This window comes from Gadus chalcogrammus, chromosome 6, assembly GCF_026213295.1.
Source record: "Gadus chalcogrammus isolate NIFS_2021 chromosome 6, NIFS_Gcha_1.0, whole genome shotgun sequence".
Lineage (NCBI taxonomy): Eukaryota > Metazoa > Chordata > Actinopteri > Gadiformes > Gadidae > Gadus > Gadus chalcogrammus.
The window spans coordinates 22,850,135-22,865,801 of NC_079417.1; the positions used below are offsets into that span (position 1 = coordinate 22,850,135).

A 15,667-nucleotide genomic window follows, 5' to 3' on the forward strand; every position below is an offset into this window, starting at 1 on the left:
CAGGTGCTGACGTCATCACGGGGTTGTCAGTCAGGAGGTCAGGCGCAGGAGATAACGTGGTGGTCCTCCTGTCCAGATCAATGTCTGATCAAATCATACATCTTAATTGTTATTACATTTGTTAAGTAACAACTGATCGAAATGTAAATTATACTGGATTTTTTATTTTTTTATGCCTGTTTTGGGTTAATCAAGCTGTTCATCTGTTCTGTATTACCTACACTGACCCATAGATGGACATCTATGTACAGGTTTGGCATGGGTTTCAACATTATATGCAGTACACCCTGGTCCTGTTGAGGTTCCACAAAAATATTTCTGATGTATCGAAGAATGATAGAATAGAATCACGTGGGAAATAACTAGGCTCCTAATTTTTTCTTTTAAGAAATGGACATGCTCACCCACCACGTTTGTGATCTGATCTTTGTGAACTTTTTGTTAAGCCCATTCACTCAATCCAACCTTTATTCTATTTTGTGGTTATTGCAGAAATTGTGGAATTGTACACATACAGGTAAAACTTCTATACTCAATGTTCCATTCAACATTCCTCTTTGGTAAAAGTACTTCATAATATAACATAATGATAACTTGATTGTGATGATACACACAAATACACATCAAAAACGTATTGAGCAACCAATCATGTTTTCTGTGTAGCATTTTGGTTTTAAAGAAGGCTGATAATCCAGTTTAGTTTTTCTTTGAGCTTCTCATTGGGCCGTTGTATGTTTGGCTTACCATGAAGACAGTGGCAGATATCAAGTTCCAGGATTTGGGATGAACTGAAATAGGAAATACTCTATTCTGATTGAAGATCCTTCTTCATTTTCCTAACGAAGTGATTAGATCTGGGAAAAACGATTTTCCAATATACATTAGGCCTAATCTGTATGCTAAATTGTATTTAGCCCCTCTAGGGACGTTCACAAACCTTTCAAGTAACAGCCCGCTGCAAGGCAGATGGACCAGACACTGTCTCCCCTCTCTACACTCTCTACATTGAAGCTGTCTCAAGTGCAACATTAACACCTCGCTGGTTGAATGCACATGCCATCTACCAACACCCTGTCCTCAAAAAGCAAACCAAAAAAGACCAGAGGCCTTAATCACTACAGACCAGTCACTCGGACCTCTCTGTGGTCAGGGAGCCCTTTGCGCACCTCGTGCTGACTCACCCACCACCACAATGCCAACCCCTCTCCTCGACCCACTGCAGTTCCCCTAAGGATCCAACAGGCCTGTAGACGACGCAGTCTAAACGGGACTCCACCTCATCCTCCAGCGCCTAGACTCCCCCGGCACCTACGCCAGGAGCGCATTCAACCCCATCACCCCAGCTCAGATCCAGGACAAGCTGTCCCAGTTGAGTGTGCCCGGGTTAAGCTGCAGGTTGGATCACTGAGTTCCTAACCCACGGGAAGCAGCACGTGCGACCGGGTAAGCTTGTCTCTGTGCCTCGGGCCGTCAGCAGCACCGGAGCCTGCCCAGGTTGTGTTCTCTCTCTTCTCCCTCTACAGTACACCAACAGCTGCTCCTCTAGCCAGCCTTCTGTCAGTCCTGAAGTTTGCGGACGACACAGACCTCATTGGATTAATCTCCAATGGGAATGGGTCCGCCTACAGAAAGGAAGTGGATCACCTAGTCACATTGAACCAACTGGAGCTGAACTCTCTGAAAACTAAAGATTGCAGTAGATTTCAGGAGCCCATCCCCAGCCACCCCCTTCATCATGTGGAAGTGGAACCCTCCAGTTTACACCATGGAGTCATTCAGATCCCTGAGCCCATTTGTTCAAAGCAACATTGGATTGGATCACCTTGATCCAGATACAAACATCCAGGATTAACAAATGGAGATTACCAGTGCTCTGGATAGGACTAGCCTATGTAACATGTATAACAATGTAGCCTTCTGGCTATGTTAAGAAAAGCAGGTAGAACTAGAATATGCGGTGAGTGCTGTAGTGCATGCAAAGTGAGAGGTTGAAATATTTTAGTACAGCCACGTATTTTAAGACATAAATACATTTTAAATGGATTAAATCAAGTGAAGGGATTTGAACAGAGTCTAAATAATTGGTTCTCAAAGTGCGGCCCGCGGGCCAATGGCGGCCCGCAGAAACATTGCTGGCGGCCCGCAATCACATGGAAGTTAAAAAAAAATATATATAGTATATCAATATTCATTTAAACAAAAATAAATAAATATATAAAGAGAAAATTCGACTCTCTAGCTTTCAATTAAATCCTGCTACATTTGTTAGTTTTAATCCGACTGTACATTGCTTTGAAAGGATGAACCTCAGTTTCGTGATTTAGGCGTTTCCCGCCAAAAAAAAAATCCTTTGGCGGCCCTCAGTCAAATTTTGGGTTCCTAAATTGGCCCTCAGCTGTCCAATCTTTGAGAACCCCTGGTCTAAATGAAGAAAACAATGTAATAATCCAAACTATTTAAAAAAGAAAAAAAATGATTGTGTGTGTGTGTGTGTGTGTGTGTGTGTGTGTGTGTGTGTGTGTGTGTGTGTGTGTGTGTGTGTGTGTGTGTGTGTGTGTGTGTGTGTGTGTGTGTGTGTGTGTGTGTGTGTGCAGTGCCGCTGCTAGCTATTTTGGGGCCCTAAGCATAACTCCTTTATGCCCCCCCCCCTCGAAAAAAAGAATTGGTTTCTGCCAGTTCAACATTTTATTGTCAAAACATACGTACAGTACACACAAGTATTGGAATGTCCAAAATCTTTTAAATTAAATAGTTATCCATAAATACAAACTTAAAACCAGAAGTATACAAGTAAGAAAAATTCTTCTATGTAGCAAAGAGTTACAAGCAGAAACTATTTACACAAATATTTACACACTTTAATTGTAAACAGAGACAGCCTATATATATATATATATCTTTTTTTTTGGGGCCCCCCTCAGGACTTGAGGCCCTACGCACAGCGCGTAGTGCGCGTTATGGGAGCGGCGGCACTGTGTGTGTGTGTGTGTGTGTGTGTGTGTGTGAGTGCTTGCGTGCGTGCGTGCGTGTTAGTAACTTGGAAAAGTATGTTATAGGTGAGAATGCTGCATTCACAGTCTAGATATTGAAATCTTTATTATTATTATTCTGCCCGTTTTTTGGTCAACTCCTCCGCCACTTTCAGCTACAGAAACCATTCAACTATCAAAACATGCAGCTCTTTAACGACATGATGGCTATCTATTCAGCGTTTTTCAATTATTTCAACTTTTTGCACTATTCAGCTTTAAAAAAAAAAAAAAAGCTGAATAGATTTGGTGTCCTCACATTGACATATTTTAAAAGTAGTACGTACATGATTATCAAAGGTCTTGCCCACAGAATGTGAACATTCATATCCAAAATCATTTTTATTTTTAGTTCCACTTACTTTACATTCAATTACAATTGCAGTAAGTGACAGCCTGTTTACTATTCCAAAATATGTGGCGCTACTTATTTGAATTAAACTACACTCGTAGTAACTGTTGGTTGACAATTGTACTAATTAACTGCCTGTTTACAATTCCTAAATCTGTGGTGTTCCGTAAATGTCCTATTCAACCCACACTGAGGGTCAATAAAACTCCCTCAAGATCTATTAGCCTAGTTTTCGATAATCTCATTTAAATTGGTTGATTTCAAATATACTTTAAAAAATGTGATTAATCGCGAGTTAACTCAACATACTATGTGATTAATTGCAATCAAAACTTTTAATTGTTGCCAAGCCCTAAATAAAACATAAGAATGGTTGTTCGCTGCATGCAGCACTCACCTAACAAACTACTTATTGACTGATTCATCTCATATATTTACCATACATTAATAACAAATGATTTTATAAAAGATTGTTTATCTTTGATATTGACAGCTAATTGAAGGCTTCATTTTAGGACAGTCTTGATTGTATTGAAAGGCACAATTGGCAGCCTAATGTACTGTTTTACACTTGTAAATGATAAATAAATCTTTGTACTCTACTAATGTACTTTTTACTAATACAATATGCAAAGTTTATATTTCAGAATATATATTCATTCTTTTAAACAACCCATTTCAAGATTTCATCCAATCCGACAGCCATAATCTGAGCAGATTATTTTTGACCAACTGGGCCCATCAATCCCTAGAGGACCTTATCCATCACCTCTACCATCAAGAATGCTCAGGTTAGGAAGGTGTTCTGGCTATAAATTCGACCTGATGCCCCAGGAAACCATGGTCTAGTTCCACACGGCCATCACGGATTCCATCCTCAGCTCATTATCAAAGTCTGATTGCCTCCACCGCAATGGATACAGGGCAGTCTGGAGCAGATCACTGGGTCAGCCTGGCTGGGCATCAGCTGCCACCTCTCCCTGGACCTGGAAGAGCAGGAAACATCTTGGCTGATCCTTCCCATCCCGGTCACCACCTCTTCCATCAAGGAGAAAGGTTCTGATCCGTAATACAAAAACATTGATCCTCCTGAACTCGTTTCTTCCCCTTGGCAGTGGGACTCCAAAACAAAGCCTGCCCCTTGGACTTCTACTCTCCAGTCTGTCACTCACAATGCATTCATGTCACTGCACCAACAGCTTATGCATAGGATTTGAAATCACATTCTGCAATATGAATAAATACACACATATACCTACATTTAACTAACATTATTGTAATTGTGTCATACCCAAGCTCTTATTGCCCTTCGCCGCCTACTTTTGATTAATAACCCATTATATATGGTTCAGGGTCGTTAATATTATGCTCGGGTCTGAATGTGCCAAAGTAACCTTCCTCGCCCATGCGAAATGTTTACACCCGAGTAGTCCACCGATGGCAATTGGACGATTCTGATGTACAAGGTGCACATTGGCCGACCAGAATATGTAGGCAATTAGGAACAAGGGCAGGGTTACACAATTGTCCCAATGTTGGATTTTCCCTTAACAAACCACCTTGTGTACGTTGATCAGCATATAGCAAGAGGCCACTGTGTTTGTATGTAGGTGAGGTCTTGTGTCAGTTGGACACCAACATTTTAGGCAGTGAATAATCAAAGAGCATCTTTACAGTAACTCTCCAGATCCCCAGCTTGCCTGCTCTACCTTCTCTCCCCCTGATTTAGTAATCAAAATGAAGGTACCGCAACCAGCAAAACCAAAGAAATAACATCAATATCACATTTGTAATCTTTATTCAGTTGAGTTACAGCTTCATTTATTTCATAAAGATGAAAGTTCTTCTGTCCCAACCAACAAAACCCCATCACTTTTTCTGGGCTTTGCTAAAGCACATTGTATGGATTATATAAAACACAGTATAGAAAAGGTGAAAGAAAAAAAACGGGGAATAAAAACGAGGAAAAAATGGACTTGATTGATGCGCCTTGCTGGTATAGCATCTTCAACAGTGAACACTGACTCCGTGGCAACGAGCCTCGGGTGTGACCATGTATCGGACCTTCTATGTGTTCTACCCCACATGTACCCTAACAAAGCCATATGTATCCTAATCAACCCCCGCAACCCATGTGCATCCTTTAAAGATACCCGTTGGTCCAGATTATACCCGATAGGGCCGAAGACGAGTCGATTCCTTGGAGAACTTCATGTTACTTTATAAGAAGGCACTTTAGTGTGATTATTGTTTGAAAGTTCTGTGTTTAAACCCTTTGATAAATGGATAGGGTAGAGTGTGACTGCTCAGCCCCTGGATAGAGTCTTCCGTCCAGTCAATTTAATCTGTAGGAGAAGGAAAGTTAACACGTTAGGTGAACTGAATATGTAAGCAAATTCAATGTAAACATGAGTTGGTTCAGCGGTTAAGGGCTGCATTTGGAGTAATGTTCAAACCTGCATTGCATCACATGCAGATCTCAACGTGGCCCGAGTTCTCAATGTAAATCAACCGGAGTCTGAGCAGAAACCAGGCCTTCCAGTGGGGAAATCTCCTGCAGAGTTGCAAGGGGAGGAGAATAAACATAACACATGACATTAGCATACAAAATAACTTTAAATTGATTTGCGAGCTTTTTTTTTCCAGTTTGATCTATATAGAAAGGCCTGATTAGAATATGTTATTAGAACATACAAGAAGAATCGATGAAATGGATCAGATGAATCGATGCAGGGTTAATTTTTCTTCTCCTAGCACAGTTTAAAAACGAAATGTGTACACTGATCGAGGGTTGACCTACCATTGTCATGGTCTTTGTTGGAAGCTCTGTCAGACAAGGCTCTTCAATGAAAGCCTTCTGCTCGAGGTGACAGAGGTCTTCTGCCAATACCTCTAGTGTGCTCTGCGTTCCATAGGGAACACACAGAAAAAGTTAACACTAATTAAAGAATCCGGTTCAAATCAAAACCAAGTCCTAAAATAATGTGTGCTGCAGATAAATGCTGGTCCAAATTTCGACAGAAAATGCCAAACGGTTATACACAAAAAGATAATATGCCTGAATTGCCCTCTATAGGTTAAACCCCCACCAACATAAACATGCATACCTCTGTGTTTTCAGCTATTGTGACAACTTCTTCAGTCAACACCACCACCTCCTCCTCCTCGACGCTCTTCTCTTCAACCTGCACTTCAGCCACCACGGATGGCTCACTTTCGCACGCTACAGCCACCTCCTCAACAACAGCTTCAATTTCCAAAGAAGCCTCAACTCCCGACTCTGCTTCCACTGTGGTTTCCGCTACGACTTCGGTTTCTGTTGCCACGGCTGAGACTGTTTCACTAACATCCTCCACGGCTGCCGTTTCTGGTGTGACTTCGGTTTCTGTAACCGCGGCAATCACGGTATCGATAACCACCTCCTCCACTGCTGCTGGCAAGACTTCGATTTCGGAAACTGCGGCACACACAGCAACGATAACCGCCTCCTCCACTGCTTCTGCTGGTGCTTCGGGTAGGACCTCTGTTTCGGTAACTGCAACAATCACTGTATCGATAACTGCCTCCGCCACTGCTGCTGGTAGGACTTCGGTTTCGGTGACTGCGGCATCGACAACCGCCTCCTCCACTGTGGCTGGCTCAGGTAGGACTTCAGTTTCAGTAACTGCCTCCTCTGCTGCTGGTACTGGTGTTGCTTCGGTTTCAGCGACCACAGCCTCCACCACTACTGGATCTGCTACTGCTATGGGTTCTGGTGTGGCTTCGGTTTCAGCGGCCAACACTGGTACAGCCACAGCCTCCTCTGCTGCTACCACAATCTCCTCTGCCGTTACTTCAGCTGCTACAACAGCCTCCTCTGCTACCACTGGTGCGGCAACAGCCTCCTCTGCTACCACTGGTGCGGCAACAGCCTCCTCTGCTACCACTGGTGCGGCAACAATCTCCTCTGCTACCACTGGTGCGGCAACAGCCTCCTCTGCTACCACTGGTGCGGCAACAGCCTCCTCTGCTACCACTGGTGCGGCAACAGCCTCCTCTGCTACCACTGGTGCGGCAACAGCCTCTTCTGCCGTTACTTCAGCTGCTACAACCGGTACGTCGACAACCTCTTCTGCTACCACTTGAACCGCCTCCTCTGCCACCACTGGTGCAGCAACAGCCTCCACCGCAGTTACTTCAGCCGCTACCTCCGGTACTTCAGCCACTACCACTGGGACTGCAACAGCCACCTCTGCCGTTACTTCAGCTGCTACTTTGGTTTCAGCGACTGGTGCCTGCACAGGTTTGCAAACTGCCTTCTCTGCTGGGGCTATGGCTTCGGCGACTACGGCTGCCACCACAGCTGCTGCAGGTTTGGCCTTTGGTGCCTTTGCGCTGATCCCATCGATAACATCTGCTTGCACTGGCTTTCGGGGTTTGGCAACCTTGGCAGCTTTGGGAACATTGACATGTTCTTTGACCAAGACCACAGGCTTCACTTCTCTCACTGGCGTGATCAGAGAAGCTGGAAATACAATCTTCTGCCCTGGCAGAATCAAAGCAGACTCCTGCAGTTTCTGGACGAACACAGACAGAAATATGTTTAGCAGACCGGCCATTGGTACTGTAGAACAAGCATGCATAGCGTAGACAACGTAATTGACAAGTATTATGAGCCAGTTAGTATCATCCAATTTTTGCTTACCTTGATCTCTGCAGCTTCTGTTTGGCCGGCGAGGAACTGGGAAGGAGGGCAAAAGAGAAAGCAAGTCATTATTTATGACGAGGGAAAACCCATACAGCAAATACTGACATTGAACAGATGCCTTTAAATACACATCACAAAACACCTTGGCACGCAGAAACTTTTCCCACGAACGACATTCTGTTCTAGGCAAGGTGTTGGGAGGGGCACGAGCATAAAGAAAAATGAGCTTGCAGCTAAATTAAAGTCAGTGAACAGGTTTTTGTAAGCACTGCAAGTAGATGCATACATACATTATGCAAATACAACTAGTCGTAACAAAGGCGTTTATGTTTTAATGAAGGTTGCTTGTCGAGCCGTTGACGCGCATACGACAAACTAACTAGAAACTACAACGCAGTCCATTGTAGCCGTTGGCATCGATATTGTCAGGATACTCAAATTGTGCATTCATATTATAAAGTTAGAGATTATCTTTACCATCCCCTTAACCCTAGTTAATAGTAAATTCACTGCTCAACGTTATGACATTGCAGAGGTGAGAGAATCCTGCCGTGCGGCGAGCCAGTCGTTCTTGCTCATTACATACTACTGTGCTACTTTAGCCAACGCAGGAATTTGACTGAAAACACTGGCGAGGGCTTTCACTTGATGAATTTGGGAGTTCAGGCTCTGTCATTATTGGAATGATCTGCATGTTGAGACAGCAAAAATAACAACCTAAACCACCAGACATTTTCTCCGTCTGCATGCGTGAGCCTGTGCGTGCACACTTGGCCTGGTCAGGCATGATCGGATCCGTAACGACAAGTGGGGGGCCTAGTGCATGAATATTGCATGCACCGTCCTCCATGTTGAGTAGCAAAAATCACTCCTGTACTACATCTTCCCTGCGACCGGAGTCCATTCCCACAGTAGCAGAGGGGGAAGCCTGTTGGAGACCAGCTGTCGGGCCGGGCCCATCCCGGGACATGGTAACACCCTAATGTAGCCCGTCAGGGGGCAGACGACCCTCAACGCTAGATGAAGACAGAGGGGCCCGTCTGTCTGCAGGCGAGGCGCTAGGGATACAGCAGCCGGGCGTGCCCCCCCTCCCCCAGCCCACACCTTTGAGTGGTCCGGACACTGGGGCCAGAAGGAGAAGCAGTGTAATGGTTGCGCAACAATGAGCTCCATGCAGAGGAAACGTATAGCATTTCCTCCAAGTGAAACAGCAGTAAAGTGGTTACAGGGGGCTAGTTTGTGCCGCTAACTGGGGAGGGGGGGGATAGATGGAGGGGTGTTAAGGCGTTTGGGAGAGGGCGTTTAATGGAAACAGACGCACACTACAGCAGGAAATTGTGTACCGAACAGGGCCTACAGAGCAGCGGCCCCCTGTTAGTGCCCGTGTTGGGGTCCAGGTGCAGCGAGCCCATCAACACCATCTAGGCTACTCTAAAGTGTATAAAACAAAAACACTAACAAAATCGCTTCGACACGAGACCCATAGGAGGCAGTACAGACGAGTTTTTCCAAGTGTAAGAACAAGTCGTTTGGAATAGTACGGAGTGTACCAACTGCAAACTAGTTCCAGAGAAACGTCACTAGACACTAAAGACTTCAGTATAAGGATTGCGTGATACCACAGAATTAGATATGATTAATAGTTAGGCAAGTGCATATCCATTGATATCACTTGCTAGAAAGTAAATGCTGAGTTATTAAAAAACGAATTAAGGCCAACGGACAATAAATGTTTAAAAGGAGTGAAGCAATTAAATAATGTGTGGGGTTCTACCGTCTAAAAGCAGGCATCGTACATTACATGCTTGACTGGCTGTGCTGTTTGGACAGCCGTATAGCTTATATATAGATTCCATAGGACTCTATACAGTCCTTGCGCAACGACAGCAAGAAAAAAGTTTTGGAAGGCGAGAAAGAATGTGAGAGCGAGAGACAGGGAGAGAGACTGGCTTTACGCACAAAGAACAAAACGTGTCCGGTGGAAAACAACTCTAAAAACTGGTGGTCACCCACACCTCCCTCCAGCCAAACCCACGGGGCCTACTTTTTTTTTTTTGTTTGGTTCCGGTTTCCGACCGACCCTGTCAATTTATGTGCAACCCAAATTATTTTATGAGCTTTAAAAAAAAAAGAAAAGCAAACTTTTTGATGCAAACTATAATTACGTTTTGGTACAGCACCTCTTCATTCTGTACAAGGATGAGCGAATTCTCTCGTTTTTAAATGCAAACAACCTAACCATCATTCGCTTCCGCTGGAAAAAATAAAATAAAAAAATAAAATAAATTCCCTACCTACCCATGACCTCAACTGACAACCAACAGGAACCAAACTTTTTTTTTTTTTTGGCCTGGTGGAGGTTTAGGTGGAGCAGAATGCCTTCACAGTTATGAGGGGGGGGGATAACTCCCCAGTCTTTAAAAGGTTGGCTCACTGGGGGAGTAGCTGGCTCCTGAATGTCCTGTAGTAGGCCTATTCCCAAAGAATTCCCAACAAACTGCCATGAACGACATGTACAGAACTTAATTTGTGGGTAGAACCTCAAACATTACAACCAACTCCTGCAGCGTCATGGGTTACATTACCACGATCTTACTTTACACATCATAAAGAAACATACCAAATATCCCCCTCCCCCACAGTAAATCACTTGGTTCTAACATGTCAACAGAGTCCTCCTATAGCGCCACCGAAGCCCAACCCTATAAAAGACAGATAACATAGAGCCCCTTCCCCTGGTTCTCCCCCACCCACTAGCCTTAAATACATGCTAATAAGCCGAAGAGTGGAGACAGTCTATATAACACCCCCACCCCCAACATTGACTGTCCTGCCCTGGGCCTTGCATTAGCCCCCCCCCCCACACACACACCCTAATCAACCCTCTCATCTCTGGGAGAACAGAGATGAAAGCACTGATTAGATGACAAAGAAAGTGATAGAAGTTGGAGAGTGAGACGAGAACCAGATGGGGAACATTAGCACGGCTACATTTTGAGGAGCGGTGATATAAAAAGGGTAAGTGTAAAAGTTAGGAAGGGGTGGTGGGGTTAGAGGATGAGGGAGAAGTGGTGGAAGAAAAACTTTAAAAAAGGATTTGGAAGACTGGGAAAGATAGACCCCCGAAAGCAGAGTGGTACAAAATGTTCAGTTTTAGCACGAGACACACCCATCTACTAGCCTAACCACACCCCCTATATGGTATGGGGAGGGGGGGTTGGGGGAGGGGCTCACCTGGGTCTCCGCAGCAGCGCTGGTGTCCAGAGGTGGGGGGGTAGGAACCCGGAGCCTGCTCAATATCTGCCCCATTTAGAAACCCTCTGTTGAGATAGCGGCGGAGAGGCGACTGACCCAAACCACTGGCTGCGCAGCGCTAAGTTAACTGCAAGCAACAGTGGGCCCCGCCCACTTCCACCCACTGAATATGTAACTACTCCCGAGTGTATGAGCAAGCAAAGTAAGCGAGAGCGCGTGTCAAAGAAATGTGCCACGCTCAGAACCAGCTCCAAAGTTCCCCTACCCCGACTGTTTAGTGTCGGACGGCAGCTGTGCGAAGGCTTTTCACGACTTGGCATGCGAGCGCTATATAGCGTCTTTGAAATGATATGCGAGGGAGTGGGGGGGGGGCGTTCCTGGTACATATGGAGGCAGAACAGTAAGGCATATACAGCACCAGGGAGGGGGAGGGGTGCTGAGATTGATGGGGGGGGAGGTGTGAAGAGGAGGAGGAAGAGGAATTTCTGACTGGTAATGGAGACATGAGCTCCTCAACAACATCCATTTCAAGGTTAGGGAGTGCAGAGGTTTGGGGTTCCATTCACTGCTTGACGCACTAGATCATGCAGCATGCATGCATGTGCCTGTTCATGTCACATTCTTGCGAGCGGGTGCAAGTGCGGAGGGCAGTGTGGTCCATGGAGCTCACACAGCCAATAGGACATTATGTTCCCGTTGCAGAGTGCATAGGAGCTGCGTGCCATTTGCCTTCACAGTGCTGACCTTTCATTCTGCTGAGATGGTTCCACACATTTTTACCCATAGCAGCACATCCTTTGCAGAAACAAGCCATGTTTGGAGAGGGCATATAGAACAGCTGCTGGACTTTTTCTGAACACTCCAATCATTGATTAAAATAGACGCTAATTTCCGATTACACAAACCATTCTTACATTTCGGCCACTTGCACACATCCTCAAAAATATGAAAATGATGCATCTATCAAAGACAATTCACTAGCCATTGCTTTACAACAAACAACCTCTGGCTACAGGCGCAATTAAAATACAGCAATAAAACCCAATACAAAGTGTGCCCTGTCCGGTGCAGCCTACGCTCATAATGAGTAATAATAGTACCAAGCTAGGGTTTTATGAAAGAGTTTTATCCTTTATCCATAGTAGATAACACACCAAAGTATGCAAACAGCCTCCAGAAGGAAAACAGACATGAAATAGCCACATATAGATACACGCATGCATTTAGTAATGCAGAGTAGCAGGGCAAAATGGGCTACTTTACTCGCCATGCTTTTACCCACTCCCCCCCATCGGCTAAATGGAACATGTTGTCCCTTCTGAACTGCCCTCCCCCACATCTTTCACTCCCCCACTACCCTCCAATAGGAACATAGCTTCAGACTAACAATTTACACATTTTGAATAACCCACTGGAAAGGAACTCGACACTGCTTGTATACATAATGAAAAAACATAAACACTTCTATAATCATTACAATGAACAAAACACTGCTTGCATAAATTACAATGCCTCGATAGCACCCTATAGGCGAGTCCCTCATCCAAACAAAGCCCTTCTGATACCCAGAAGCTTGTTTCCATGATATGCAAACACAAAACCGTGCATGGGTTTTTTGAAACACCAACCACAACACACAGACCTCGAGGCGATCTGGGCGTTAAAGGTTATCAGGACACCAAATGCTATGGGCCTTCTCCCATACACTCGCTGGTTTAACACTTGGCTGCCATTTCCCCAGGTTAACGATTAGGCGCTAGGGTTTTCCCTAGCAATAGCATTTTGTTGTCCATCCCAGCCCGTATGATGGGTTTGCACCCGGCTTAATGGGGGAAAGGCCTTTCTGGGCTGTTTACAGGTCGGGCCAGACATGCCACCGTAGATAATGGAAGCTATTCGGTTGAATGGGAGTGATTCTGACAGGTGTGGTGAAGCGTAGAAGAGAAATTGCACGAGTCAGCAGAGCCGGGGGCCTCCGGCCAGGGGCCCATACAGGCCAGCCTAATCACATCATAATCAGCCCTTAATCACATTACAATCACAGGCTGAGCAGAGCTTTGTCGACCCGCAGCCACTGACTACTATAGAGCAGGCATTTACTGTACACCACCAATCCCTGTAAGCCCGCCGGGTCCTGTCTGTGCGGGTCTGGCACGTGTGTGTGAAGGCACTAAGTGCATGGGTGCATTGTATGTTGGTCCGTATCCGGCTCTCTGGCCAAAACAACTCCCCCAACCCAGCCCCAGGCAAGGGCGAGGAGTCTGACTGGTCGTCTTAAAGGAAAGATAACAAGGAGCCATGGTGACTGCCCTGGGTGTTGAGTGCTTGAGCAGACGGCTGCTGCCTGGCGAGGCTCCCCAGTGGGACATTCCTCCAAGATACGACCAAATACAGGCCTGGCCCGAGCCAAACCAGAGCACCAGATACAGGCCCGAGCCAAAAAAAGTAATGCCATCGTTAGGACACCAAGCAGTTTAGCTTTCATGCGAGGTGAAAGGACTGCTGCACAATAATGAGGCTGGGGAAAAATGTCGAGCTACAACAAATGTTAAAGGTACACGTTTTTACAAAAAAGGGGGGCGTGGTTTAAAATAAAACAGGGTGAAATAGAAAAGCAGTGCATGTGTGAGGCCGGGCCACAACCAGACCAGTGCAGAGGTGGGGATGGTGAAACACGTGCCAGCGTTGGAAGTGCGAGATTCTATACATGCAGTCTCACGCGCTTCCCGCGGCCCAACCCAACCTCGCCCACAGAGCATCGAGAATTACCATCCCGCTAGTAAAGTCTCAATAACTAGACTACTTATTACTGTAACAATTAGGGGATTTGTAAATTAAAGTGACTTAAGTCACTTTAATAGGGTTACTTTTAATTAAACAGTCAGTAAAAACAGCCCCAAACACGTGCTGGATACACGACAGTAGACCTACTTTGAACCTTTAGAAAAGTTGAAATCGAAATTAATTAAGAAAGAGGTTTCGTATTCTATAACCACCATAAGGTGAAAATGACTGCGAACACGTAACTCAAAATATCCTGTTCGCGGAAACGGGCCTAATTGGCTTGGGGACGAGTTATACTCCCACCTTTTCCCAAACTATTTGACTCTGGTACAAATATCCGGTAGCCGTACAATTATTTAAATATCAATGACTAACAGATAAAGAGAAAAAGAGATAAAACATATACTTGGCATAATTGCGCGCCTCATTGTGAGCGAGCTTTTACGCACAGTCTTGATCAACGTGTGCGCGCCGGAGCCTGTTGGCGCTCGCTCCTTAAACAAATTGTTCTTGGCTGAGGATTATGCCCCACATGTGCATACAGACGTCTCCGCGATAACCGATATGGAAAGTGTGTTATGGTCATGCTTTCTTCACCGGCCTCTGCTTACCTTTTTCCTCATGCGGCGCTTGTTCTTCTTATGGTTGCTGGGCATGGTGGTAACGGAGGTACAAAAGATGGAATTAAGACAGAAATGAGCGAAAGCAGCAGCAGGGCAACTAGTAGCAACCTGGTCCTTTATAAAGCCCGAGCATCTCCTGCGCCGACCTATCGGAGCCTCGCGATCCCACGATTGGGGGCGTTCACGTACGGTGGGCGTGTCCCTAAAAACCCAGCACACATACACACATCCAGTCACAAACTCACATAGGTTCACGATTTACATGCTGGTTAGAGTTTAGGAGGACGACATATAATGGGGGTGGTTCACGTGTTACGTATTCGCTCCATCAAACTCATAGAGCTGTGCGCGTGTGCGTGTGTGTGAGCGCACGTGCTACTTATATTTTAAAACGCTGCCTGACATGGCCCCTTTACAGAATGCAAATGCATTGCACTGTTTAGACCCTCCTAAACTACAATCCCATTATAAACTATCAAACTCGGGACATATACTGTTCATATACGGAGGAGTGTGTGTGGATCATCCCTGATGGTTTGAGCAGCTTCACCTGAACCGAGTCAGACTGATTAGCCTCTGTGGCTTCTTGGTGAGGCTGCACACCTCTGATGCATTGGGCAATCAGGGTACACAGGCTCAACCAGCCGTACACCCACCATCACCACTCACATTCGGGGAAGGGCATTCCCAACCGCCTCTCATTGGCGTTGTTTGCCAAGCCTCCAAATAAACGGGATGCACAAGATCTACCTGTGTCTCTGTGCCAGAGGAGCCAAGCCTGCGCTGCGTTGGCGTGTGGCGGGATAGGCTGCCTCACATACATGTGCACTATTATTTCACATTGGCGTACGTTCAAATCCCAAGTTGAGCTGCAGGGTATGCAGGCCCACAGTTTAGCTAAAACCAGCCTCTCCTGTTCCATTTAACCCCCACCCTA

At 45.5% G+C, this 15,667-nt stretch overlaps 1 protein-coding gene across 2 annotated transcripts; it reads right to left on the minus strand.

The window, feature by feature from the left end:
- Positions 1 to 5,131: 5,131 nt before the first annotated feature.
- Positions 5,132 to 14,989, minus strand: LOC130384659 (calphotin-like). Of its 2 annotated transcripts, none has more exons than XM_056592957.1 (6): positions 14,719 to 14,989; positions 8,066 to 8,101; positions 6,489 to 7,937; positions 6,182 to 6,283; positions 5,838 to 5,935; positions 5,132 to 5,726 (listed from the first exon to the last, which is right to left on the minus strand). In XM_056592957.1, exons 1-5 carry the CDS (start codon positions 14,761 to 14,763, stop codon positions 5,879 to 5,881), a joined length of 1,689 nt encoding a protein of 562 aa, XP_056448932.1. In that variant the 5' UTR covers positions 14,764 to 14,989; the 3' UTR covers positions 5,132 to 5,726; positions 5,838 to 5,878. The 2 variants fall into 2 exon arrangements, with proteins under 2 accessions (XP_056448932.1, XP_056448931.1); XM_056592956.1 differs by lacking the exon at positions 14,719 to 14,989 and adding an exon at positions 11,303 to 11,426.
- Between the last annotated feature and the right edge of the window lie 678 nt (positions 14,990 to 15,667).

Excerpts from the sequence above, each read along its gene's own strand:
- LOC130384659 (XM_056592956.1), bottom strand. The coding sequence starts at position 11,377 with ATGGGGCAGATATTGAGCAGGCTCCGGGTTCCTACCCCCCCACCTCTG. Across the intron at positions 7,938-8,065 it reads CAGAAGCTGCAGAGATCAAG|AAACTGCAGGAGTCTGCTTT; the intron begins GTAAGCAAAAAT and ends GTGTTCGTCCAG. Across the intron at positions 5,936-6,181 it reads CAACAAAGACCATGACAATG|GAGATTTCCCCACTGGAAGG; the intron begins GTAGGTCAACCC and ends GCAACTCTGCAG.